This window comes from Cygnus atratus, chromosome 23, assembly GCF_013377495.2.
Source record: "Cygnus atratus isolate AKBS03 ecotype Queensland, Australia chromosome 23, CAtr_DNAZoo_HiC_assembly, whole genome shotgun sequence".
NCBI classification, from domain to species: Eukaryota; Metazoa; Chordata; class Aves; order Anseriformes; family Anatidae; genus Cygnus; species Cygnus atratus.
The window spans coordinates 1,750,109-1,771,527 of record NC_066384.1 but is presented as its reverse complement, the minus strand read 5'-3'; the positions used below and the strand labels follow the sequence as shown (position 1 = coordinate 1,771,527).

At 44.2% G+C, this 21,419-nt stretch overlaps 1 protein-coding gene across 1 annotated transcript in view; it reads left to right on the top strand.

Moving 5' to 3' along the window:
• CSMD2 (CUB and Sushi multiple domains 2) overlaps nt 1-21,419 on the top strand; it is a 290,461-nt gene that overhangs the window by 65,810 nt on the left and 203,232 nt on the right. The window contains exons 4-5 of the mRNA XM_035562044.1: nt 8,003-8,197; nt 14,610-14,817. Coding sequence (XP_035417937.1) covers nt 8,003-8,197; nt 14,610-14,817 — 403 coding nt within the window. The remainder of the gene's footprint in view (nt 1-8,002; nt 8,198-14,609; nt 14,818-21,419) is intronic.

Sequence of the window (21,419 nt, the reverse complement as noted above, 5' to 3'; positions counted from 1 at the left end):
GCTCCAGAAAGCTGGGAGTGAGGAAGGAAAGATGTGTGGAACCCAATGGAGACAAAGGAATTGGAGCTGCCACTGGTGTGACGACGTTGCAGGTCTGTGTCTTAGGGCCTGGTGCTGTGTTAGACCTGAGCAGCCCAAATCCGCTGGGTTCCCTGCTGGGGCTGCTGCCGCCCTGTGCCCTGATACCGGCTGCTTCCAGAGAACTGGCCTAAAAAATCTCAGGGTGATAAGTTGTGGTGAATGTCTTTCCTCTGCTGTGAAATATTTATTAAAACAGATGTAGTTGGCTCCAGTTCCTGTTTCTGGGTAATCAGCCAATAGCTCGAGAAGATCAATAAGCAGATAAACAATGGAGACTCTAAAGTTGGAAGAGGCTTTTTTTTAACAGAACAAAGAGCCTTCCTTGTCCAGGGACACTCTCCAGCAAAATGCAGAGCGGATCAACACTGGCACCCAGTGTCTAGATCGAATCAGCTCAAATCTGGGTTTCCAAATCCGATACCCCTTTTTCAAGCTGATGCCCTGGCTTTGGGTCCTGGTGTGTGCAAAGGCGTGAGGTGCTCAGCCTGGTACACAGCTGAACTCCCTGGGGCTGCTCTTTTAATTCAGCTTTGGTTTGGTACCTACACTTGTCTTCTGGTGCTGAGAACTACTGCAGCGTTGCTTTTCTTGGCTTGCCGTTTGTCTTACAAGAAGATGCAGATCTCTTTGCCTAGGAGTGGTTAACCTTAGTTCAGGGAGGAAGAGAGGAAACAAATGTAAAACCACCCTCCTCCTCCCTGGGGAAGTTTCTTCAGGTTACTCTGCAGCTGTTAAATGCCAGTTCCATGAAGCCTTTAAACATGCACTTAAATCCATTCCTGCTAAGCAAAACACTTAACTGCATACTTTAAATTAAGCTTGCGTTCAAGTATCGCTGCGCTGAGAAGCAGCAGGACTAGAGCGTGTTCGCAAAGATGAGCGGTTGTCAAGTGCCTGCCTGATTGGGATGCTGATGCAGGAGAGTCCTGGGCTGGGGCAGCAGGGGAGGACCCCGGTCCTGGGGACTCAGCACCTGCCGGCATGCTGGTGGTGGTCCAGACCCAGCAAAAGATTTGTGTACCTGGGCTTCAGTCTCTGTATTTTCATGCTAGCCAGGCTTCCTTGGCTATGTTCAGCAAGTAGTGACATTTGTTTGAAAGTATAAGTAATGAGTGGCAGTAAGTCCCAGCTGTTAGGGAGCGGGGCTCACTGCGTCTCTGAAGACAGCCTGATGGATCTGTAATTTCCCTCTGATCCCTCCAGCTGCCTTTGAGGATCTTTCTTTTCCAATCCCTCCAGAAAAAGCCTCCTCTTAGAAAATGGTGATTCACAAAGCTGATTGTCCTGATCTTGCTTGTAACAACAAGCTGATGGTAGGAAGTGTGACTGTCTTTTGGGAAATAAAAATTGTCTCTCTCTCTATCTAGGTGTACATGCACACGAGAAACAGGCTAGACCTATCCTGCTATCAGTCCTATATTTTGTTTCCCAAGGTCCTGTGTGAACTTGATCTTAAAAATGTTGGCTTCGTGTTGCAGAGAGCTGAGATGCAAGCAACAGCATTCCTCTAGTCAACTCTGTTTTCACAAAGCTTTCAATATTTTAGCCCGTGGAACACGTCTAGAGTTAGCCTCACCTATTCAATAAGCATCAGAAGAGCAGAATCGAGCAGCGTGGTTGCCTGAGCCTGTTCGTCTCGGAGGGATCGCGCCATCAGAACTGAGGGTTTCTATTCACGGCCTTTCTGTGACGGGGAGCTGTCTTCAGTCTGTCTGCCAAGTGAGGGTAGGAAGCATATGCTCTCCCCAGAACAGGTTAAGATAATTGCAGAAATACTTGGTTGTCTGCGGTATTGAGTTGGTTTCAATTAACGTGAGTGAGCGTTTAACGTGTGGGTTGGTCACGGGCGAAGGAAAGTAAGGAGTCTGTCCGATGTGACAGGGTGCTAGCACGGGATGGCGTCTGGTCACAATGTAAATGGGGTAAATGCTTCAGGGTGGGCTTGTTCATTGCCACATCTCCCGTGAGCTTGTCACTTTCATGTTTTTGAATTTTTGCTGTTTCTGTAGTGGGGTGATTAAATCAAACCTGAAGTCCTCCTGGCTCAGCTCACAGGTACTCTCGGAAGTCGCGCTGGAGTTGCTCTAGTACATTCCAGGAAGGTAAATTGAAAACTGGAAAATGAATTTCCAAAAAAGCCCTAGAACTACTACCACAAAGAAGATGGATGATGAACCGTTCTGGTCTGTTATTATCCAGAAGTAACTATCTGGCTGGTTTTTAGTGAACAAAGAAATATTAGAAGGGAAAAAATAGTTTCCATTTAGCTTTATCTCTGTTGGCTGTACTGGAAATGAATCATGACATAAAAAAGGATAAAATGAAATGAAAAAGATACCATTTATTTCCTTTTCTGTAACACACACTGGACACTTATTCTGAAGGTTACAACTCTTCTGAACTAAAACAGATTGCACTGAAACACTGATGAAAGATATTAGAGAGTCATAGAGTGTCCCTGCGGTACTTTGCCTGAAAGTTATGGACAGAGAGGGAGGGGAAGTCGGTTGGCATGGATCTCCCCACCCGTTGGAATTCACATTTGTGCTGGCCAAAGGTGCACTGTTAATGGTGCGTAGGTATTTCAGTTGATTTTCTAGGATGTGATGGAAATCTGAGGTACTTCCTCCTTTAAGAATCTTTCTCTCCTTGGATTTCTAGTGAGATAAATACAGAACACGTTGTCCTCTGAGCAACTTGCTGCTCTTCCTAGCCCAGCCTGGATCTCCAGCAGAAGAAACCTTTGTGTTGAGTTGTTTGGGTGTCTTGACTTCAAGACCCCGCTAGGTTCGGGAAGTGCAACAAAATGGAAGCGTTAGAAAAAACATATTGGTGATTAATCTGGAAATGTGGATGTGCAGAGATGCCTGAGCCAGTAAGTTTAGATTGATGGCTTTGTTATTTTGCTTTGTCTCCGTAGCATCCTTTTATGGGGAATTATTCCTGCTGCAGTAACTGTACTCAGGCGCTATAAGTGCCTACTCTGGCATGGCTTTTTTTTTTTTTTTTAGGAATGAAAATCAGTTGTGAATGAGGAGATGATGTATGGTCTTGTATCATAAAAGTTGGGCTCCTTGATAAGATTTCAAGGTTATGACAATGATAGCATTGAAGTATCTGTCGTAAACTACCACAGATAATTCAAGCAATAAAAACGTTTCTTTTAGCTATGTAAATAGGGTAATAGACTGGAATGAAGTAGCTAGATGTATTAAATGCTGGGGTTATTTTATATTCAAACAATAGAGAGAAAATAAAGCCAGAGATTAATTTGAATAGGAAGCAGGGAAGATTTCTCTTCTGAATAGCGAGCAAGGTAGAGATAGATTTGAGTTTTTGTTTTGTTTGAAGGGACCTGAATTGGTAACATAACTCAGACGTATCAATGTGATGAGCAGGATGAGAAGCATCTCTGTGGTTTTTGCTTTTTTTTTCTTCCAACAAAGAGCCTGTGGGGTTTTGAGAAAGGCTGATGTAATTAGCCTGAATGCGTCTTGATGGTGGGATGCTGTCCAAGGATGTGTTGAGTCGCATCTAGTGACTTAAAAAACTACTAATTAATTTCAAGTGAACTGGAATGAGGAGGCATGGCTTGACAAGTACTAGGTTTTGAAAGCTGCTGATTTTGAAAACGTCCAGTGTGGTGATCCCTGGGCAAGGGGACGAGAGAATTTGGGAACAGCCTGGTGAGCCTCTTGAGAAGGGCAAAACTAAATGGGGTTAACAATCCAGTCAGGGAATGGTGGGAAGCTTCTGATGATCACTGATTCTGGCTGCTCTTTAACAGCTCACAGGAATGGATGGCGGAGAATTCTCAGATGTGTTGTTTCCATTTCCAGTTTGTTTAGCAGCTCATTTTCAAGCAACACAATATGAAATCTGTGAGACCTTTTGTCTTGTACCAATAGATCTGGATATAAAGCTTACAAAGCCTGGCTTCATGAAGGAAATGCATCTTCACTGCTTGTTTGTAGCACACAAGAACTGGGATGAAGCCAGTGGAACATGTGCAAGCCCCAAAGGGTGGGATAAAAGGGGCCCAAACTGAAAGGCAAGAGGGGAGGAAGAAGAGCAGAGGTTTAAAGCAGGAGTTAAGTTGGGCGGAGGTTGGTCACAGGGCCTACAATTTTCATTTTTGAAGAATAAGTGCCTTCGGCAGGTAGGCCGAGAATTGCAGAAAGTAGGAGAATTCTTTCTAGGTTTTGGACACCAGTCCTGGCTGATGTTCTCAGTGTCCTGACACTTTATAGTCCCTTGTTGAAGAGATGCTGTTGTCTTACTCTCCTGTCGTCCTACCTCACGTTGCCTCGTGTGGCAGGTGTAGTTGCAATTATCACTGAACTGTGGGATCGAGTGAAGGTCTGCTTCTGTTTGGGCCTGTGCTGGCAATTATCACCATGACCGTGGTTCCTTTGCTGTGTCCCCTTGGGGAGTGTGGTCTCCAGCGCAGTATATCTGAACGGTGCTGTTTGAGGTACGTCGAGGAGCTCTTCAGGTGCAACTGCAGCAGAATAATCCTATTTCCTTTCCTCTGTCATAAAATAAGATAACGGTTTGGCAGCTGTTCAAATCAAGACAAATAAAATAAACTGTTCTATATTCATCATGGAAAGAAATACTTTGCTAGAAAATGACTAACAAGACCTCCTATTCATCTCTACCAATCTGGTCTGTGGCTGCATTCATTTCCATACAATCACTGAAAAATATTATGTTGATTGCCAGGAACAAAGCTTTTATGGGGAGTAAAAAAAAAAAAATCCATGCTACTAATCTACAGTGGAATTGGTAAATGGGTAAGACAAAGCTTTAATAATATTATTCTGTGCGACATCTGATGTAAATAATACAGTTCTATTAATCTCTCAAGCAATCAGAGTCTGGCTGTTAAAGGCAGCCAAGTATGAGCAATAATATTATCTCTTCTGAGGAATGTTGGAGTAGAATCGCAAATCCATCGCCGTGAAGGCTGTGGCGGCAGTGGCTCAGGGCGTCGGGCTGAGTGGTGAAACAAAGGCATCTCCTTCCTGCCGAGCAAAGCGCCTGTGGGGCTCCCAAGGGCGACGCCGAGCTCTGCGCCCCGGCTGCTTGGACCTGGCCGTCTGCTGCAGGGGTTTCGTGAAGCTGGGCTTTCTCAGGAAGCACAGATGTGTCCTTTGACTCTTCTCCTTCCCTCTGTAGGAGAAGGTGAACTTTGTCAGCTCAGGTTTGGGGCCATCCAGAATGATCTCAGGGTGTGACTGCCCATCCTGCGTGGGCAGCTGGATCTGCTGCTCCTACTGAACCTGGCTCTGGAAGCAGCATCAGCCTCTTGGGAAGCATTTTTTTTGGCCCACGATGCAGCAGCTGAAGTGTTTGTCTTCTGCAGATGTGCATCAGTGTTCTCTAAAATAAAAAAGTGCTCACCAGCTTATTCAGCACCTGCATTGAACCCAAAGCAGTCAAGGAGTTAATGCTGCCTCCCCCTAAAAGCATGTGTGCCGTCCGTCCCATAACACAATATTAGTTAAGGCAGCCAAATGAAGCAGAATTTTTAAATGAGATCCTGTTTTTCAAGTATGATTTTAAGATACGATGCAGGTCGGGGTTGTCTGATTCTTCACAGTTCATTAACTAGAGAGAAGCTAGTGTTAGAGAGTGACTTTTAAAAATGATGGATTTTTATTTATAGCAAAGTTCTAGTCATTAATTTTAAAGGAAGGAAGCATAAAAGCAGGAGTTGGGTTCATTTTTTTTAAAGTGACATTGGTAATTTAATTAAATTGGGGTTTTGAGTATCATTACAGAAAATGAAACGTTAGTTCTACGTGGCTTTTCAGCCTATCTGATGTATTTGATAGCACCCCCCCCGCGATTACAAAAGCTGCATGGTCATTAATATTTTGATGTGAAAGTTGTTGCCGAATATATAGCCGCCCAGCTCCAGGTGCTCTGTGGGAGGATGGGAGTAGTATTTTGGGGGAAGGAGTAAAGGGCAGAAATCCCGTCTGCCAGGGCTTGTGTGTGACCCCACACTCTGCTGTGGCATGGGGCCACTAAAGCCCGGCTCCCAGGGTGCTGGATGCACTCTTCTGGCCCCAGGCTTTACAAGAGGATCCTCTGCACGCAGACGTGCAGCAAAAGCTCGCAGTCTCACCAGGAAAATCCAAGAAACTGAAGCAGAGCAGGAGTCCAGATGCACGTGCCATTAAAATTAATCAAGTTTAAGGTGGCAAGGTTGCTGTTAACCCACTTCCAGATTAACTGGAAAGCAGGGTGGTATGTCTGGAGGCAGGAAGGTTAATCCTATATTCGTTACAGGTTAGTTTTTCATTTTCTTCCCTGTGGGGTGTACTGTCCCCAGTCTGCTGCAGAGAACCCTCCGAAGGTACCTGGGCTCAGATCGGAGGCAGCTGGGTCTGTGCTGGAGGCAGAGCAGAGAAACATCAGCTCCCGATCCCGAAATGCTGTCCCGTGGCAGGACAGGGAGGCAGTGGTTTTTCTTTGGTTAGTGTTCCGGAGCTGTGCTTCATTTCACGTGCTCACGCACAGTTTTGGTTGTATTTTATTCTGCTGTGTGCTGTGTACGTTAGCATATCATTTTCCTTTTAATCTTCCTCTTTTCCTTGGCAGAGCTGCAGATTAAACCTCCCTCTGCTCATTGAAATTCATCTGTTTTTGTTCAGTCCCCCGACAAAATTGTTTCCTATGGTAAACCATCACTCAGCTCCAAATGACCATGTTTTCCTTCCTCTAATGTTTGAGTGTGGTGGTTTCACACTGGTAGGTAGCTAAGCTCCACCATGCTGTGCTCTCGCTCCCCATCAAAAGACCGGGGAAGAAATTACGATGAAAATAAGCTTATGGGTTGAGATAACCACAGGGAGATCACTTGCCAGTTACTGTCAGAGGCAAAATAGCTCAGCATAAGGGACATTAATATAATTTATTACATATTGATAAGAGACTATGGCAGCGAGAACTAAAAGCGAACTAAAAACCCTGTAATAGAAGATGCTGCACAAGGCGTGATTCAGATTTGATTAAGACATTGTCAGCCTTGTGGTTGCCTTCATTTGGTTTTATATTGGGCTCTAAAACAAAGATTTGAGTGGATCTTCTTGGAGTGGTTTATGGGAACCTGTAGAGTTTTATTTAAGCTCTCTGAAGCTGCTGTACAGAGGCATTGATTAAGAATATAGTAGCACTTTAGCTGCAACTTCTTCATTTCATAATCAAGTACCCATGTTCTTTTGGTTGCAACCTTCAGTTAACTGTGTTTTGCCCTCGGTGGAGTTGGGTCCGTCTGCATTGCTCAGTCTGGTTTGATGCCTCTGTGTGAAAGCCAGATTAACTGTGCAGTGCAGGGAAGTATAAATCCTTGTGGGCTGAAATTCTGCAGTGCTTTTTGTCCAGGCAAGAGTTGGCTCATTGCAGGTTTTGCTGTCTTCTGTTTGGTTCTGAGGTGTAACACGACCCTGTTTACATTGCAGGGGCCTTTGAGGTGTCTCGTGAAGATCAGTTGGAAAACGTTGTTTTGCACAACGTAATCTCTAGGTCTTGATTGATTGTAGTCACGTCAAATTACTAGAACTGCAAAGGGGGGCTCAGGAAAGAGGAATGCTTTGGTTTAGAAACTGGAAAAATGGGTCAGGAAAAAGTGAATCTTGTTTATGACTCAATTGCTTGGGAGTGATTGTGTTTCCTTTTTTATATATATATATGTACACACATGCACTCAGTAGAAATGGTACTTACATGTTAATTGTAACTGGCCTAATGAATTCTGATGCAATCTCAATATGGTGTGTTTTATGGTTATTTGCTCTTACATTTTTAGTGATTAAATTTCCTTTGAGGTGAGCTGTTCTGGATACCTCACCTGCCAGCTCTGTTATACAATAATACGCTGTCCCTAACCAGAACCAACTTTCTTTGGCAGTTCTACCAAGTCATACGTGTGGGAACCCAGGAAGGCTGCAGAACGGCATTCAGCAAGGGACGACGTTCAGCATCGGGGACAAAGTGAGATACAGCTGTAATCCAGGCTTCTTTCTGGAAGGACACGCGTTGCTCACATGTCACGCCAATTCAGAAAACGGTGCCTCCTGGGATTTTCCACTTCCCTTCTGCAGAGGTAAAGTGTCCTCTCTTCATCTGGAACAAGCCACAATGAAATAGGATTCAATGAGCAATTTGGGGTTGGGAAAAACTTCATGGGCTGTAAGTTTGATTTAAAAGACTTGAAAACTAAACATGATGTATTTAATATTGAGGTTTCTTTTTATTGGATTCCCTAAAGCTGCCAGGCTTTGGGTGACTAATGGGAAGGTTATGAAGTGCTCAAAGTACTCAAAAATGTTGCACAGCTGCTTTAACTCCAATTTCTTTGTCTAAAGGGGAGGAAAAAAGGAAAAGTAGGGATATTATCCATCAAGATAAGGCACCTTCTTAAGGCCATGCATTTTTGCTAAATATGAGAACACTTATGCTGGCTTTTCTGCTTTCTCCCATCCATGTCAAGCTCGCTTCCCTTGCTGCAGTTCCCACGGTGATGCTGCTCTTTTGTCTGTAAAGAAAAGCAAATCTGTGCAGAGTGCTGCTGGGCTGCGGGATGCTGGCAGTGGGGCCTGCAGCCTCAGATGGGGGATGCTATATGGGAGGTAAAATCCCTCCTTTGTTCAGAAAGGGTGCAAGTCTGTTTGGGTAGGCCAGCTTTGGTTCCTTGATCAGTATAGAGCTGTTTGCTAATCCTCTGGAGCCACGAGGGACTAGAGAGTCCGTAAATATACAAGTGTCTGTGTTGTTTTACCAAAACAGTTGCTGCTGCTTTGAAGCCTTTTCCCCTCAATTCCTTGTGTACTTCAGCAGAGCATCTTATATTGATTCCTTTTATTGACTCTGCCTGTGCAATCAATTAGCAGTTCTAAGCTGTAGCATAAATCTTGAATTTAAAATGAACAAATATTGTTTGCTTGGTGTGCTTTTAATGCTTTCTTGAATGAGTTACACAGCAGTAATGTGTGCTGCTTAGTACGTTTCTCACACACGTACCTACTGTTCTGGAGCCAAGGGCATTGTAACGGTGAAGGAGTGGTTCATAGAGCCGGACAGATAGTGCGGAGGGACAACTGTCATTGCCATTTTAGCACGATCAGTTATGAGTCTTTGCTTTTCCTCTGTATCAGGACACACTGTAACATTAAAAAAACAAACAAGCAAATAAACGGTGAGGTTTTAAAAAGAAAATTATGAAGTGTGTGCAGGGAGAACATTCGGTGAAATTCAGCTTAGAGAGCACACCAAGCAATAGCCTTTTTAGACGATAAGAGATTTTGTGCATGTATGGACCAGCATTTCCTCCAGTCTGACAGCATTTTTCTGATACAGCCTTCCTCCAAAGGATGCTTGCCCTGCTATTATTCAGGTATTTGTGTAGTAGTTTCCAATAAGGGAAGGATTAACTTCTGCCCCCAGCAGGTGCTAAAGTACTGAAACATGAAAGTTGGCATGATTGTAATTTTTGTGATCCCTGCTGCAGATGGAATAAAGACCATCTTTACATTTTTGTCTTGCCCTGCCAAACTCTCTTTTAATTTTGATACCACTGTATCCAGTCTTGAATGCAGCAATGATGATGGAGGCATCTGATGTACTTCGGAACAAAGGACTATTAAATTCTATGGTACTTGCGACAGTGCTGTGTGAATTGCTCCGATTACAGAAAAATGTTTACTTGTTCAGGTACACTTGTGTAGCAGCGTGCCTGCAGGCTCCTGGAGGTACCACTCCTTTTTAATAGATTTGGCCCTGCTGCTTCAAGACTAACAGTAAAACTTCCAAGGCATTTTTTTTTTTTTGAGGCAGGAACGAGGAAGTCTTCTCATTGTATCTTGTTTTAGGAGGGTAGAAAGTAGCAAAGACAATCTGCAAGTGGACTGGCTGAATTTGAAAACCATCTGCCCAGCTGCACTCCTTCTACCTTAAGTGGGTTTTCAGCAGACATTCATGCTTGGCTGATAAACCAGCAATACAGATATCAGTTGTTGCAAGGGGTATGAAGATTTACATACTGACAAACAGATTTACTGCCTTCTTGTGCAGGGATGATAATGCTTCCAAAACTGTTTCCTGAAGAGGAGTGTGTGTGTATATATATATATATTTTTTTTTTTTGAGAGAGAGAGAAAAGATGGTTGCGGCTTATATAGCTTACAGTTAATTCTATCAATATTGGCTTACTGGTAACTTTCATCTGCAAGTTTGTTGAATGCATTTGTAAGTGTTCCATTTTCTGATGTAAGCTGGAGATGGGTCAGGTCATGCTGCTGGGTCAGAGTCAGACAAATCAAGATGAAAGATGCCCTCTAGCTGAGCAGGTGTTATAATCTCAGGAGCAGCTATCTTGGGAATGGACTTGTCTAATGTCACTGCAAAGGACAATGTCCAGTGTGGGGACTGCCATTTCCTCCTTCTCCTTGCCCAGTATGAGGGCAGAGGTAGAAGACAAGTGCTGAAATCAGCACACGAGTTTCTACCATGCTAATCTGTACCTTCTTCTGGTTCCTTTGTGCTCGTCTTCATTCTTGTCTTCCTCTTGTTACATCCTTTTTTATATGTTGGTAGCTTTGTCTCCTTTCCAGTCTTTGTGCGTTGACGTGATCAAAGATGCAAAGAAATGCATGGTAGAGAAGAATAAGAAATGAATGTTTGAGAAGCTGGAACTTGGCTGTGCCAGGATAGCAGTGCTTTGAAGGAGTGCTGTGGCTCAGCTGCTCTTCCTTCACGAGTAGTCTGCACTACCCTTACCCATCTCTCAGCTTAGAGGTACTGTTTTTATAAAGGATAAGTGTAATCTTAATGAGAAGGGAAAGTAGGGAGGAATCCCAGATGCAGAAAGAATGGCTTGATGAAGCACTTCCTTGGAGAGACTAGTGGAAGTAGCTAGTGCTGCAGCTCGCCAGTGCTTTTGAAAGCACAGTTATATCAAAATTGATTCTCAGACTCCGAGCTAAAAGAGACTATAAATTCACTCAGCACAGGCTCTGCTCTGGTGAGTTACGGTCCTTGCGTATGTGGCAGGAAAGATTAAAACTGCTGTGATCTCATCCTGGTAGCACCAAAGCAGCAGTGAACGGCATCTCCACGCTGATCTGCAAAGCAGTAGCGTGTGGAACTGGGTGGCAGCTCGGGCTGCTCAGTAGAGAAGCTTGGCTGTGCCTCGTAGACCATGTGCAACTTGGAAACTCGCCCCAAGGACTGGAAGTCCTCGGTGAGGCTGGTTCAGACTCTAAACTCTGGACTGAGCTAACACTTATCCCATCTGTAATGTGTCGGGATATTGTGTGGAGTGGTTTCCTCATTGCACCGTGTATGTTTTTACACGCATCCTACACAGTTGTTTTGTAATCACAGAATGAAACGAGGCCTAGTTACTTAGTCTAAATGGGGCCTTAAGCTGAATCCAACAAGTCTAGCTTTATTTTTATCTTGACAGTTGGTATGCTGGAGGCAAAACCCCAGTAGACCTGGAATGCTGTAGCCACAGAAGGAACAACCTTCACCTGGATCAGTTAATTTCAAGTAAGGTGATGGTGAATTTGAAGCTCCAAAAGAATACTCACATGTCTGTTTTGTGAAGCACTTTCATGCATGCGGAGAGAAGTCTTGCCCAGATTGTTTGCTGAATTTAAGTAGAACTGATAGGTTCATGATTCTGGTAGGCGGCTGAGTAAAAATTCAGTAAGCCAGCTGAAAAGTTGAGAACATTTGCAAAGCTACATTTTAAGCGTATCAAATATGCATAATCTCATTAAAAGTGGTCTGTCTTCTTATAACTCAAACAGCTGCTTAGACTGCACCGTGCCCAAAATAATTGAATGGCTGTTCAAGAAGATTTTTAGAAGATTATAGAACATGTTTTAGCAGTAACAAGCTCTACAAACTTCTCTCATAGCACTGAGTCAAATTTCTTTAGCATATTCTCCATTCCTCCCTGCATCCCTCCTTCTACACAGGAATATCCTTAACGTACCAGAGAGTGTCAGACCCCAGCAGTAAATGTGGCAGAGAACTTGCCCGTAGGAATAGCTTCTTCCAAATCCAAAGTTTTGGGGGTTCTCTGCAGACCTGAGCTGCGAGAATGCAGGATCATAGTGAGGAACAAGTGTTTGATCAGCAGCACCCGTGCTGTTGGGAACATGGTGCTCGTGGAGGCTGGACTGCTTGCAGGTGGTAGGTGCACGCTCTTATTTGCAGAGGTATTTGAATGGTGCCTGGGCTGATAGCAGCAAGGCAGCAATGGTTAAGGCAGCGTGTGGTCTTGGCAATAACTGCCCTGGTGGGGTAAATGTCTCAGGAATAAAGTGGCTTCTTCAGTTCTCTGTGTGCACACAGAAGCAGTTGCAAGGAGCCATGATCCCACTGGGGTTAGAGGTGCTGGTGCAGCACGCGGTGTTAGTGCCACGCAAACGGGGGGTTAACGGCCTGGGGCCTCCCCATGTCACCGGGAAGCGTGTGTCTGCTGGTGCCTTCTGCTGGTTGGTTGGCTGGCTGCACTGGGATAGCAGATGGCCACGAGAAAGAGAAGCTGGCATGTATGGGAGGTTTGTTTCACGTTGCCTTTCAAGTTACAGGAGGTGGAGGCTGCAGGTTCCAGCCCTGCTGACAGAGCCCGCTGGTGCCACAAGGCTGGAAAGGTCTCACTGCTGGGCGATCCCCCTGAGCAGATTTCTGCCCTTTCCTCAGGTGCTGATGTCCCGTTGCGTTTCACACACACATTCTCACCTGTATTAAATTGCAGTTTGGAAGGGTTTTTTAATAGTTGGTAATAAAAAGAAGTGTTTATACTGTAAAGCCCCAAGCTCCTTGACTAAAGCATTGAAACGCTGCTCTGTAATGCGTGTTGTAAGGTTAACAGGCTTTTCCTAGCAATGTTCCAAATAAACTCCAGGCTGATGCTGTAGGTGGGAGAGCAGGGAGCTGCCCTGATACTAGTCAAATTAATTCTTGGTTTCCTTTATCTTCATGCCCATGTTTTCTTTAGATCCCCCTCCTTTAATTGCTCTAATAGCTCCTGTTGATGAAATTTAGGTTGTCAAAATGAAAGAACCTGCAGCAAACGACGTCAGTATGTAAACAGGGAATGTCACTGCTTGGTTTCTGAACAAATGGTTCAGTCTTTAGCACTCTGATTTTGGTAGCAATATCCATTTCCTCAAGAAAACAGAAACCAAGACACGTAAGGAAGGTGTGGGGGATATTCTACTCCTTTCTATTACATTTCTATTAAATACAGTGCTTGTACTCTCAAGTCCTGTTGCCCCATCCCCTGGGGATGTTTCTGTTGCTGATGAAGGTGCTGATATGTATGTGAGTTGAGCTGGAAACTCTTTAAAACCACCTCCCTGCTGTGATAGAAAAGCTTTCATGTCTGTGAAACCCTTCTTCTCAGTCTTTGAGTTCTTGGTGGTTTTCTTCCTGCTTTGCCAGCTACGTGGATGGGAGGAAAGCTGCACAAAATACCTCCTAGGAGCCCAGTTAGGAATAAGGGATGGAACAAAAAAACTTAGGCAACAGCATATGAGGAAATAGTGTCCTGGCAGTGAGTCGTGTTAGGCTGAGAACTGCTTCCCCTGGGAAGTGGTAGAAGCTCTGTCACTTGGGGTGTTTAAAATTAGACTCAACAAATCACCAGTAAGTATATGGTGGGGAATAAGCTGGCACTTGCAAGGAGATAGACTGGCTGGCCTAATGGGATTTTGCATCCCTCAACATCTTTGTCTTTTAATGCTGTTTAGTTTAAAAAAAAAAAAAAAAAAAAGTGCTTCTCCAACATCCACTCGAAAAAGATGAATCTAAATTTTCAGTGCAAAGATTTTCTTATCAACCTGTGAAGTATTTGTTACATGGGTAATATCCAGAATTTTATCAGTTACATGGAAAACATTTTTAAATAGGCTTTTGATCAGTTGAGATAGTCATCTTACAGCAAGCTTGAGTGCTGCCCTTGCCCTTGAAAAATGCTGTGCAAAGTTGCTGTTCTGGAGAATGCTGTATTGTTCCCCAAAGCAGTGGTGGTGTGCAAATCAGCAAACAAGTGTGAGGTTTATCCTGCACAGTCTGGTCCTCCAGGACCCACTCGAGCACTGCTCAGTAAGGATCCAAAGCTTTCGGAGTTGGTTTAGATGTTTCCAGTCCATGCCAATTTCTGCTGTTATGATGCTAGGCTTTGTAGGCTGCTGCTTGTTTGACTTCTGCCATTTTTTTGCCATCCCATTTGACCATTGTTTCATACCAATCAATGTTGCTGCTTGAAATTTCAGAAAGAACAAAAATAACCAAACAGTGGGAAGAGACAGGATGTTATCAATCAGCTTTCTTTTATTCAGGGTGTAGTGTACAAATAATATTCCAAACAAGCAAATAGAGGTCCTAACCCACTACAAAAACACTGGTGCTTTCAAAGGTTTGCTTTGGGCTTTTTTCTTTTTTTGACATAGTGCTTTGCGTTTCAGCAAAATCTTATAACTTGCATTCTCTGTTTCCAGCTGATGATGCTTGCGGAGGGACTTTAAGGGGACAGAGCGGAATTATCTCAAGCCCTCATTTTCCTTTGGAGTACGGCAATAACGCAGACTGCACGTGGACTATTCTCGCTGAACCTGGAGACACTATTGCCCTGGTTTTCATGGATTTTCAACTGGAAGATGGATATGATGTTTTAGAAGTTGCTGGAACAGAGGGATCTTCACTCTGGTAGGTTTCTGGTCATACTTCGTTGTTGTCTGTATTGTCATACAGTAGCACCTTCTTTTTAGTATGCAGAGATCCAAACTTTGATAGGATGTTCTGAGTTTGTGCTTGAATGGAGGTGATTCCCAGTTACAGGTTTTAGCCGCTGCCTTCTGATGAAACTCATGAGGATGCCTTCAATTTGCTTGGTAAACTTTGTCGACTATTTTCTGCTTTAAATCATTCTCTGCAGCAAGATTTCACAGTGTAGCTGGTTAAATGACATAAGAAATTAATTTTAAAAAGGGCACCACAAAATCCACACCCAAGAAACCCTACTTTAAACATTGCCATGCTCCAATCTTGTTTTTACTGAATTGTTCTCTGATTATTGCTAAATATGCTGCTGACAAGTTAACTTTACTGTTAATGAACCTGTGGCAAATGTTTCTGCAGATCAGTTGGTTCTTGAGACATGAGTCTGTGTGTGGAATTTCAATACCCCTTGCATACCATTAAGTTGGCTTGAACGTTGCTTTCAGAAATACTGCTTTTATGTATAATAAATGCTGCAGTGATTTTTTTTTTTCCAATATACAAGGGCTGTCCAAATGATCAGTGCTATGAAATCTGAAGTGAGGGCTCACAGAGGGAATTTGGCACGTTGCTTCTGTTGCTTAGCAAAGGACACCTCTGCCTCTAGTTTTTCCGGACACTACCGTCTTCTGCACTGTGGCTGCAGCCAACAGTTAAAAGTCCTAACGAAGAGCAAAATGGAAGAGAGTAATCTTAAACCCAGCACCCCTCTAGAAGGGGAGACTTAAGCATTTGAAATAATTAGGTGTTGCCTGGGATTATCAGCAGGAAGTTAAATTACGATTATTTATGAAGATTCTGTCACTACCACAAATAGCATTCATTTCAATAATTTATACTCGCCTGACAATTATGGAGGAATAGGATTTGAATGTGAGGGAACTTGCCATTTACTATGTACTCACTCTTTACTGTTCCCAGGACCCCTTTGAAAATGAGATGTTGGTGTTTCATGAGGGGGAAAAAAAATGTTTTTATTAGCATGCATTAATGTTTCTGGGCACCATTACTTTTTAGCCATTATGTACTGCAGGGAGGATCAGTCATCTGTGGTATGTGGTAAAGATGTATGTAACTAGTTAAGAAACATTATTCAGCCTGGAGGTGTTGCCAGTGCAGCACTGTGTCTTGTCATATCAAAAATGAAACAATGCCTGTCAGAGGGAACCTGCTGGAAAAAATTAATAAACTACCCATAAATATACAGTGGTAGAAATTTAAAAACTGCAAACGTGTCTTAGAAAATTAAGCCCTTTGAATTTCAATAGTGTGTGTGTGTGGGGGGGGAACTAAACAAACAAACAAAAAAAACTACCACCTCTTCTAAAAATGAGAATTGGAAACTATTTTACAGGAGTAAATTTTACAAACATCAGCTTTGGGGCCTTGTTGCATGCATTCCCTTGCCTCCACCACAAGCACCAACGTGCTGCATCTTTAATGATCACCTTTCTTCAAATGCATTCTCCCAGGGAGCTGGATGAACCCTGAGCTGTAACAGCAGTGGACTCTTGTTCGAATTAGCTGGTGGAGCAGGCCAGGCGAGATGCAGGGCATTAATGAGTGAAACAGGTCACACAAACATGGGCTTCATCCAGGGCTTGTAGGTGAAGCTGCTCCTACTTTTCAAGAATCATCCTGCATTTTTATAGCATCGTGAAATACACACAGGCAAGATAAACACAGCAGTGAATTCAAAGGGACCTGATTTAGTATTCTTGGAGTAAACTTTTCAGTCCCATAAGCAGAATTACAAAGTGTCTTATTTTAAATTTCATTTTTCAAAGCTGGCCTTCACATCTCAGAGCCTGATAATTAAATTCAGATGACTCATTTTTCCCATTTTTAATAATTTTTGCCCATAGGGGGAATAAATTGAGCTCATATCTCGTCTTTAAACATGTTGATACAATTCAGCTTGAAAATATAGCTGAAAACCTTTTTTCCTCCCTCTATGAAGACCTAGTTTTAATTACTGGTAATACAGCAGATAGACTTGCAGCCGAACAAGCCATTCTATTGAAGTATCTTGCAGCTAAATATTTCATTTCCTAAGCATTATAAATAGTTTTAATCGGGTCCAGAGATGTACACAAATAAACAAAATTAAATTTCATCTTGGGTATAATTCATATCTATTTTCAAGCTACGGGCTAATGATGGTATTTACAGGAGTGCTAGCTCAGCACGTTGGGCTTCCTGTGGCCTGCTCTTACCACGACTGTCCTGTGCTGTCATTCACCCTCTCCTCTCCAAAGACAGATGCTGTGGTGCTCCCTGAGGAGCCAGGTTCCGTTGTCCCTGCTGTCAGCGGTCCCATGGTTGGGGTCCTGGTACTCCTTCGGGCCCTGACCTCTCGGACACGGGTTCCTCCCTCCATGGGCCTTGAAAAGGAAAGGGCTTTGTGGGTCTAAGTATTCTTGTGTCAAGCGGAGCAACAGCTATTTGAGACATATAAGAGCTGTAAACGTGTAATTTTATTAATAACAGCTATTGCAGCTTCTGTCATGGGACCTTGGGCCTGGATTTTGACAGGTGAGAAATAAAATTGTACTGAGCAGAGAGCAGGAGGGGAAGAAAGTAGCGGTGTGAAAAAGGGCCCGTCAGGTGAGAGAGGACGGCACTGGGCCTGGCGGGCTGGGGAGGAGGGCTGGCTCTGCCAGCGCGGGCTGTCAGGAGAGCTGGGTGGCCTGTGGGGGGCTTCCTCCTGTCACCGTCCCCAGGTTTTGTCTCCTTTTCAAGACTGGGGTTCTCTTCTCCCCCTCGTTTTTGTACTAGCTGAGAGACACGAAAGGATGAGTGAAATTCCTCTGCTGGTTGCGGAGGTTTCGTGGTACCTGCCTCAAAGCTTCGCTCACTGGCAAGCATCCTGCTGGGTGGTGTTAAAGTGTTGGGCTGCTATTGCCTTCGAAGGGGTGGCGGTGTAGGAAATGACTAATAATCCGACTTCGGTTCATGTAAACATGCATACATATTGAGATCAAGTATATAGCAAAGGAGGTCTGGGCAGTTATTCCAATACAGCTGAAGCCAGCAAGATAGACAAAAGGTGGAGCCTTGTTCTCGGGCTGCGTGGAGCCATGCACAACACTTCTAGGCTAGGGATTCTGGAAGTTGTAGAAATACACAAACATTCTAACGTTTGCTATCAAGAGCTTCCCTTTTGCTGTAGTCATTAAGTGGGAAGAAGCAGAAGGGAGACACTGTAAGCTCCAGCCTGTCTGCTGACCAGGTAGGCAGCTAGTGATGCCCTTTCCACCCCAAAGCGGTGTTATTTGGCACTCCACGGCTATTTGTTCCACTGATGAAACTACTTAGAAACCTCTGCTCCTGCCAAATGAATTAGTTCCATGAGACGAAACTAACGAGTATCTCATTTGTCTGAGTATGACAGTCTGTCTGGCATGTTTTGAAGGTTCATTAGATGTTTCTAATCTTCAGATGGGAAATCTACTTTGAGATGTAGACAACTTCTTTAATAAAGAAGCTTTTCATATGTTTTGTAGCGGTGTTGCATTTGACGACTGTATTTGGTAGGCTGAGAGTCCCAGCTGGTAGGAGGGCCTGGGCTGTAGCTGGGAAGGGTGCTCAGTGCCTGCTGCCAGGTCGTGGTGCGGTGCCTTTCGGATCAAAGGAATGATGGTATGGGAGAGGTGGGAACCTAGCCTTGTGTCAGCTCCTAGTGCAGCAGTTACCTCCTGCCTGCAACCCCCTTGGCCTCTAACCTTATTTTACTTCATCGTTTTGTATGAGCTTGGCTGAAACAGAGCCTTACCTGGCAGAGCACCTCCTAGTATCACGCTGAGAAGTTGCTTGTTGACCTGGGAAACCAATTTGTTTCTAAATTACTGCTTCGTTTGCCCCGGGTCCTGGTTTTCGCTCCCAAGTTTTGAGCCTGCTTAGCCCAACCTATAGAAATCACACCGTAACTTGGGAATGGAAACTGCTATGGTTGCTCATCCTTTTCTTCTGGGCAATCAGGGCTGGGCTGGCCCTTCTCAATTACAGTCCACCATGGTGCATTTCCCTCTTGAGCTTAATTATGCCTCTCTATTTCTGAACTCTTACTGAATGTGGCTACGTGTTTGAAAATTCAAATGTTTAAGAAGAAAAAGAAATGAGTCTGACAATTCGCAGATACCACCTACTCAGTTTTATTTTTTTAATCAGTGATTTCATTGTTCTTTCAAAACTGCATTCTCCTTGGTTGCCTCACTTGTATATTTGTTCCAGGAGGACACAAGCACATGCTGAATCGCTGCGTTCATGCAGAGCCTTGGTCTATGCTATCTTTCATCGCTGTGATCCTCCTCTTGACTTTATTGCTCTTTTATTAAACAGAAGTCTAATTTTAGGGGGGTTGCATCATCTGTCATGTTGCCCCTCTATTGCCCTTCCATTCTCTGAACCTTACCTTGTCATTTCCCCTGGGAAACATTTTTTTCATTACCAGGGCCACCACTAAACCCTGTCTTCTGGAAAAGCATTGCAGAGTGTCTCTCGTGATGCTACGTATCTGCAGAGTTGACTTCAAGGGAGGAATGACTAGAGGAATATCCCTGATGTTTTAGCAGCTCCTCTTGACTATTGCTGGCTTTATTTCTTGTCATTATCTGCAGTTGACCCTTCCCTCCCCACCACCCTTGTCTATCTGCTTCTAATAGTCATTAAAGATCTCCTATGTGAGGTCTGCTTTGAGCTTCCCTCTTGATGCCAGGTGTCTCGTACCGCTAGCCAGGCTCATTTATTTGCACATCTTGTACTCTACCGGTAAGAAATTAGAGTGCCTGTTCTTGAAGGTCACTGTTTCAGATGATGATTATGTTAGTTGGTAAAAACTGTTCTCTGTATGTGCTTCTAATGAACCAACCTATTTTCTTTATATCAAAGCAGCTTCTGATCCTTAGATAGCTGCCTCAGAGCTTTCAGCATGAATTTTCATCTCAGGCCTCAGCCAACATCTACTGAAATCAACGGGGAGAGGCTTTGGCTCCAAAGGACTCGTGAATTGGGCCCCGGTGTATTGTCACTTACTACAGCGCGTTCCTTCTGCCAGCATGCCGCAGCTCTGGAGCGTGGGGTCTGCATCTGTTGCTTCTCCTGGCAATGCTGCGGCCACCAGCACGGGAACCGGGGCAGTGCCTGCAGGAGGGGAGCAGGCGCTGCGGTACGGAGCGGAGCTGCCCAGCGCTGGGGAGCTGAGAACCGGCCCTCTCCACGCGCCCCCCCCGCCTGCGCCCTGGCAGCTGCCTCTCTTCGCGGGGATTCTGGAGAACAGATTGTCTGATGGCTGCTTCAGAACGATTGGGATCTCGCAGTTGCCACTTCCTTTTTGATTTTTTCCAGTCGGTAATTGCTTTTATTTGCAAGTTGACAAGCAGTATCCTGCCCTCGTGCATGCTTGAGGCTGAAGAATTGAAGACAGTTTTCTTGAAATAACTTATTTCTAGTTAAAGCCTAGATAATGCAAGTGTGAAAGTTTTCTTTTCCTGTGCAGTGAATTGAGCTTCCTTGTTGTAATAGGCAGTTAAAAACGGATGCTTTATCTGTAATACTCAGCTGCTCATCTTCCATGGTAATGTTTTCCACAGGAGTGGGAATGAGTGAAAAAAAAAAGTGTATGAAGTGGCTTTTTAAAGTCCCTGTTTAAATGTCAGTTACATCTTCATCAGGATCTGGAAATAGATTGCCTTATTTGACTGGTATGGTTAATTCTTTTTCTGTTAAAGAATTCATGGTGCTTTTAATTAGAAGTTAATTCTGTGAAGGCTTTAAAGCTGTCCTATCTAAAACATTGTTTCAGTGGGAAATAGTTTTCTTGCAAAAACCCCCTGTCTCTTAGAACGTGCAATCTCTGGAGATAACATTTTGGAGAAGCGCACAAAAGCCCATAAAGAAACCGCAGACCAGCCCCGCTCACGCAGCCAGCGTCTGGAACGCCTGCAGCTCTCCCTGCTGAGGCTGCTGCTGGCGGCCCCTCGCTGCCTCTGGTGTTGCGAGCATCAGCTCGCTGGGCTGGCCCAGGTCTTGCAGCTTCCTGTACCTCACTTTGGTCCTTGTCTTACTATGAACCTGCCGTAGGGAGAGCAGGAGCGTTGTAGGTCGGTGATCTGATTTCTCCCTGATGGCGCAGCATTGGGAGCACTTGTTTCCTGGTGGTAGCTGAGAGGTAGAGCTGATTGCGTCCCTGGTGGGCGCAAATGATTTGCGATCCTCTTGATTGCTGTTTTTAAGTGAAGTTGAAGGATTGATAACGCTTTGTAACAAAGTAGTTTCATTTTTCATGTTTCATGGAGTAACATTGCACCTTGTCCTAAAGCCGCCCTGCCTGTTGCAGTGCAGGAATAACTGAATGGGAAATTCTGGAAGGAAGCTGCTCAGGGTAAGATGGTATTTAAAGAGGTTCTGTAATTTAGCATACATTGCTGGTAAGGAAAGGAGGATTTAGACAGCAGCTGAGCCGATAAAAATAACACGCAGGCTGTGGTAGCTCTCATCAGCAAGGACTTGGTTACCCATTTGTGCAACAC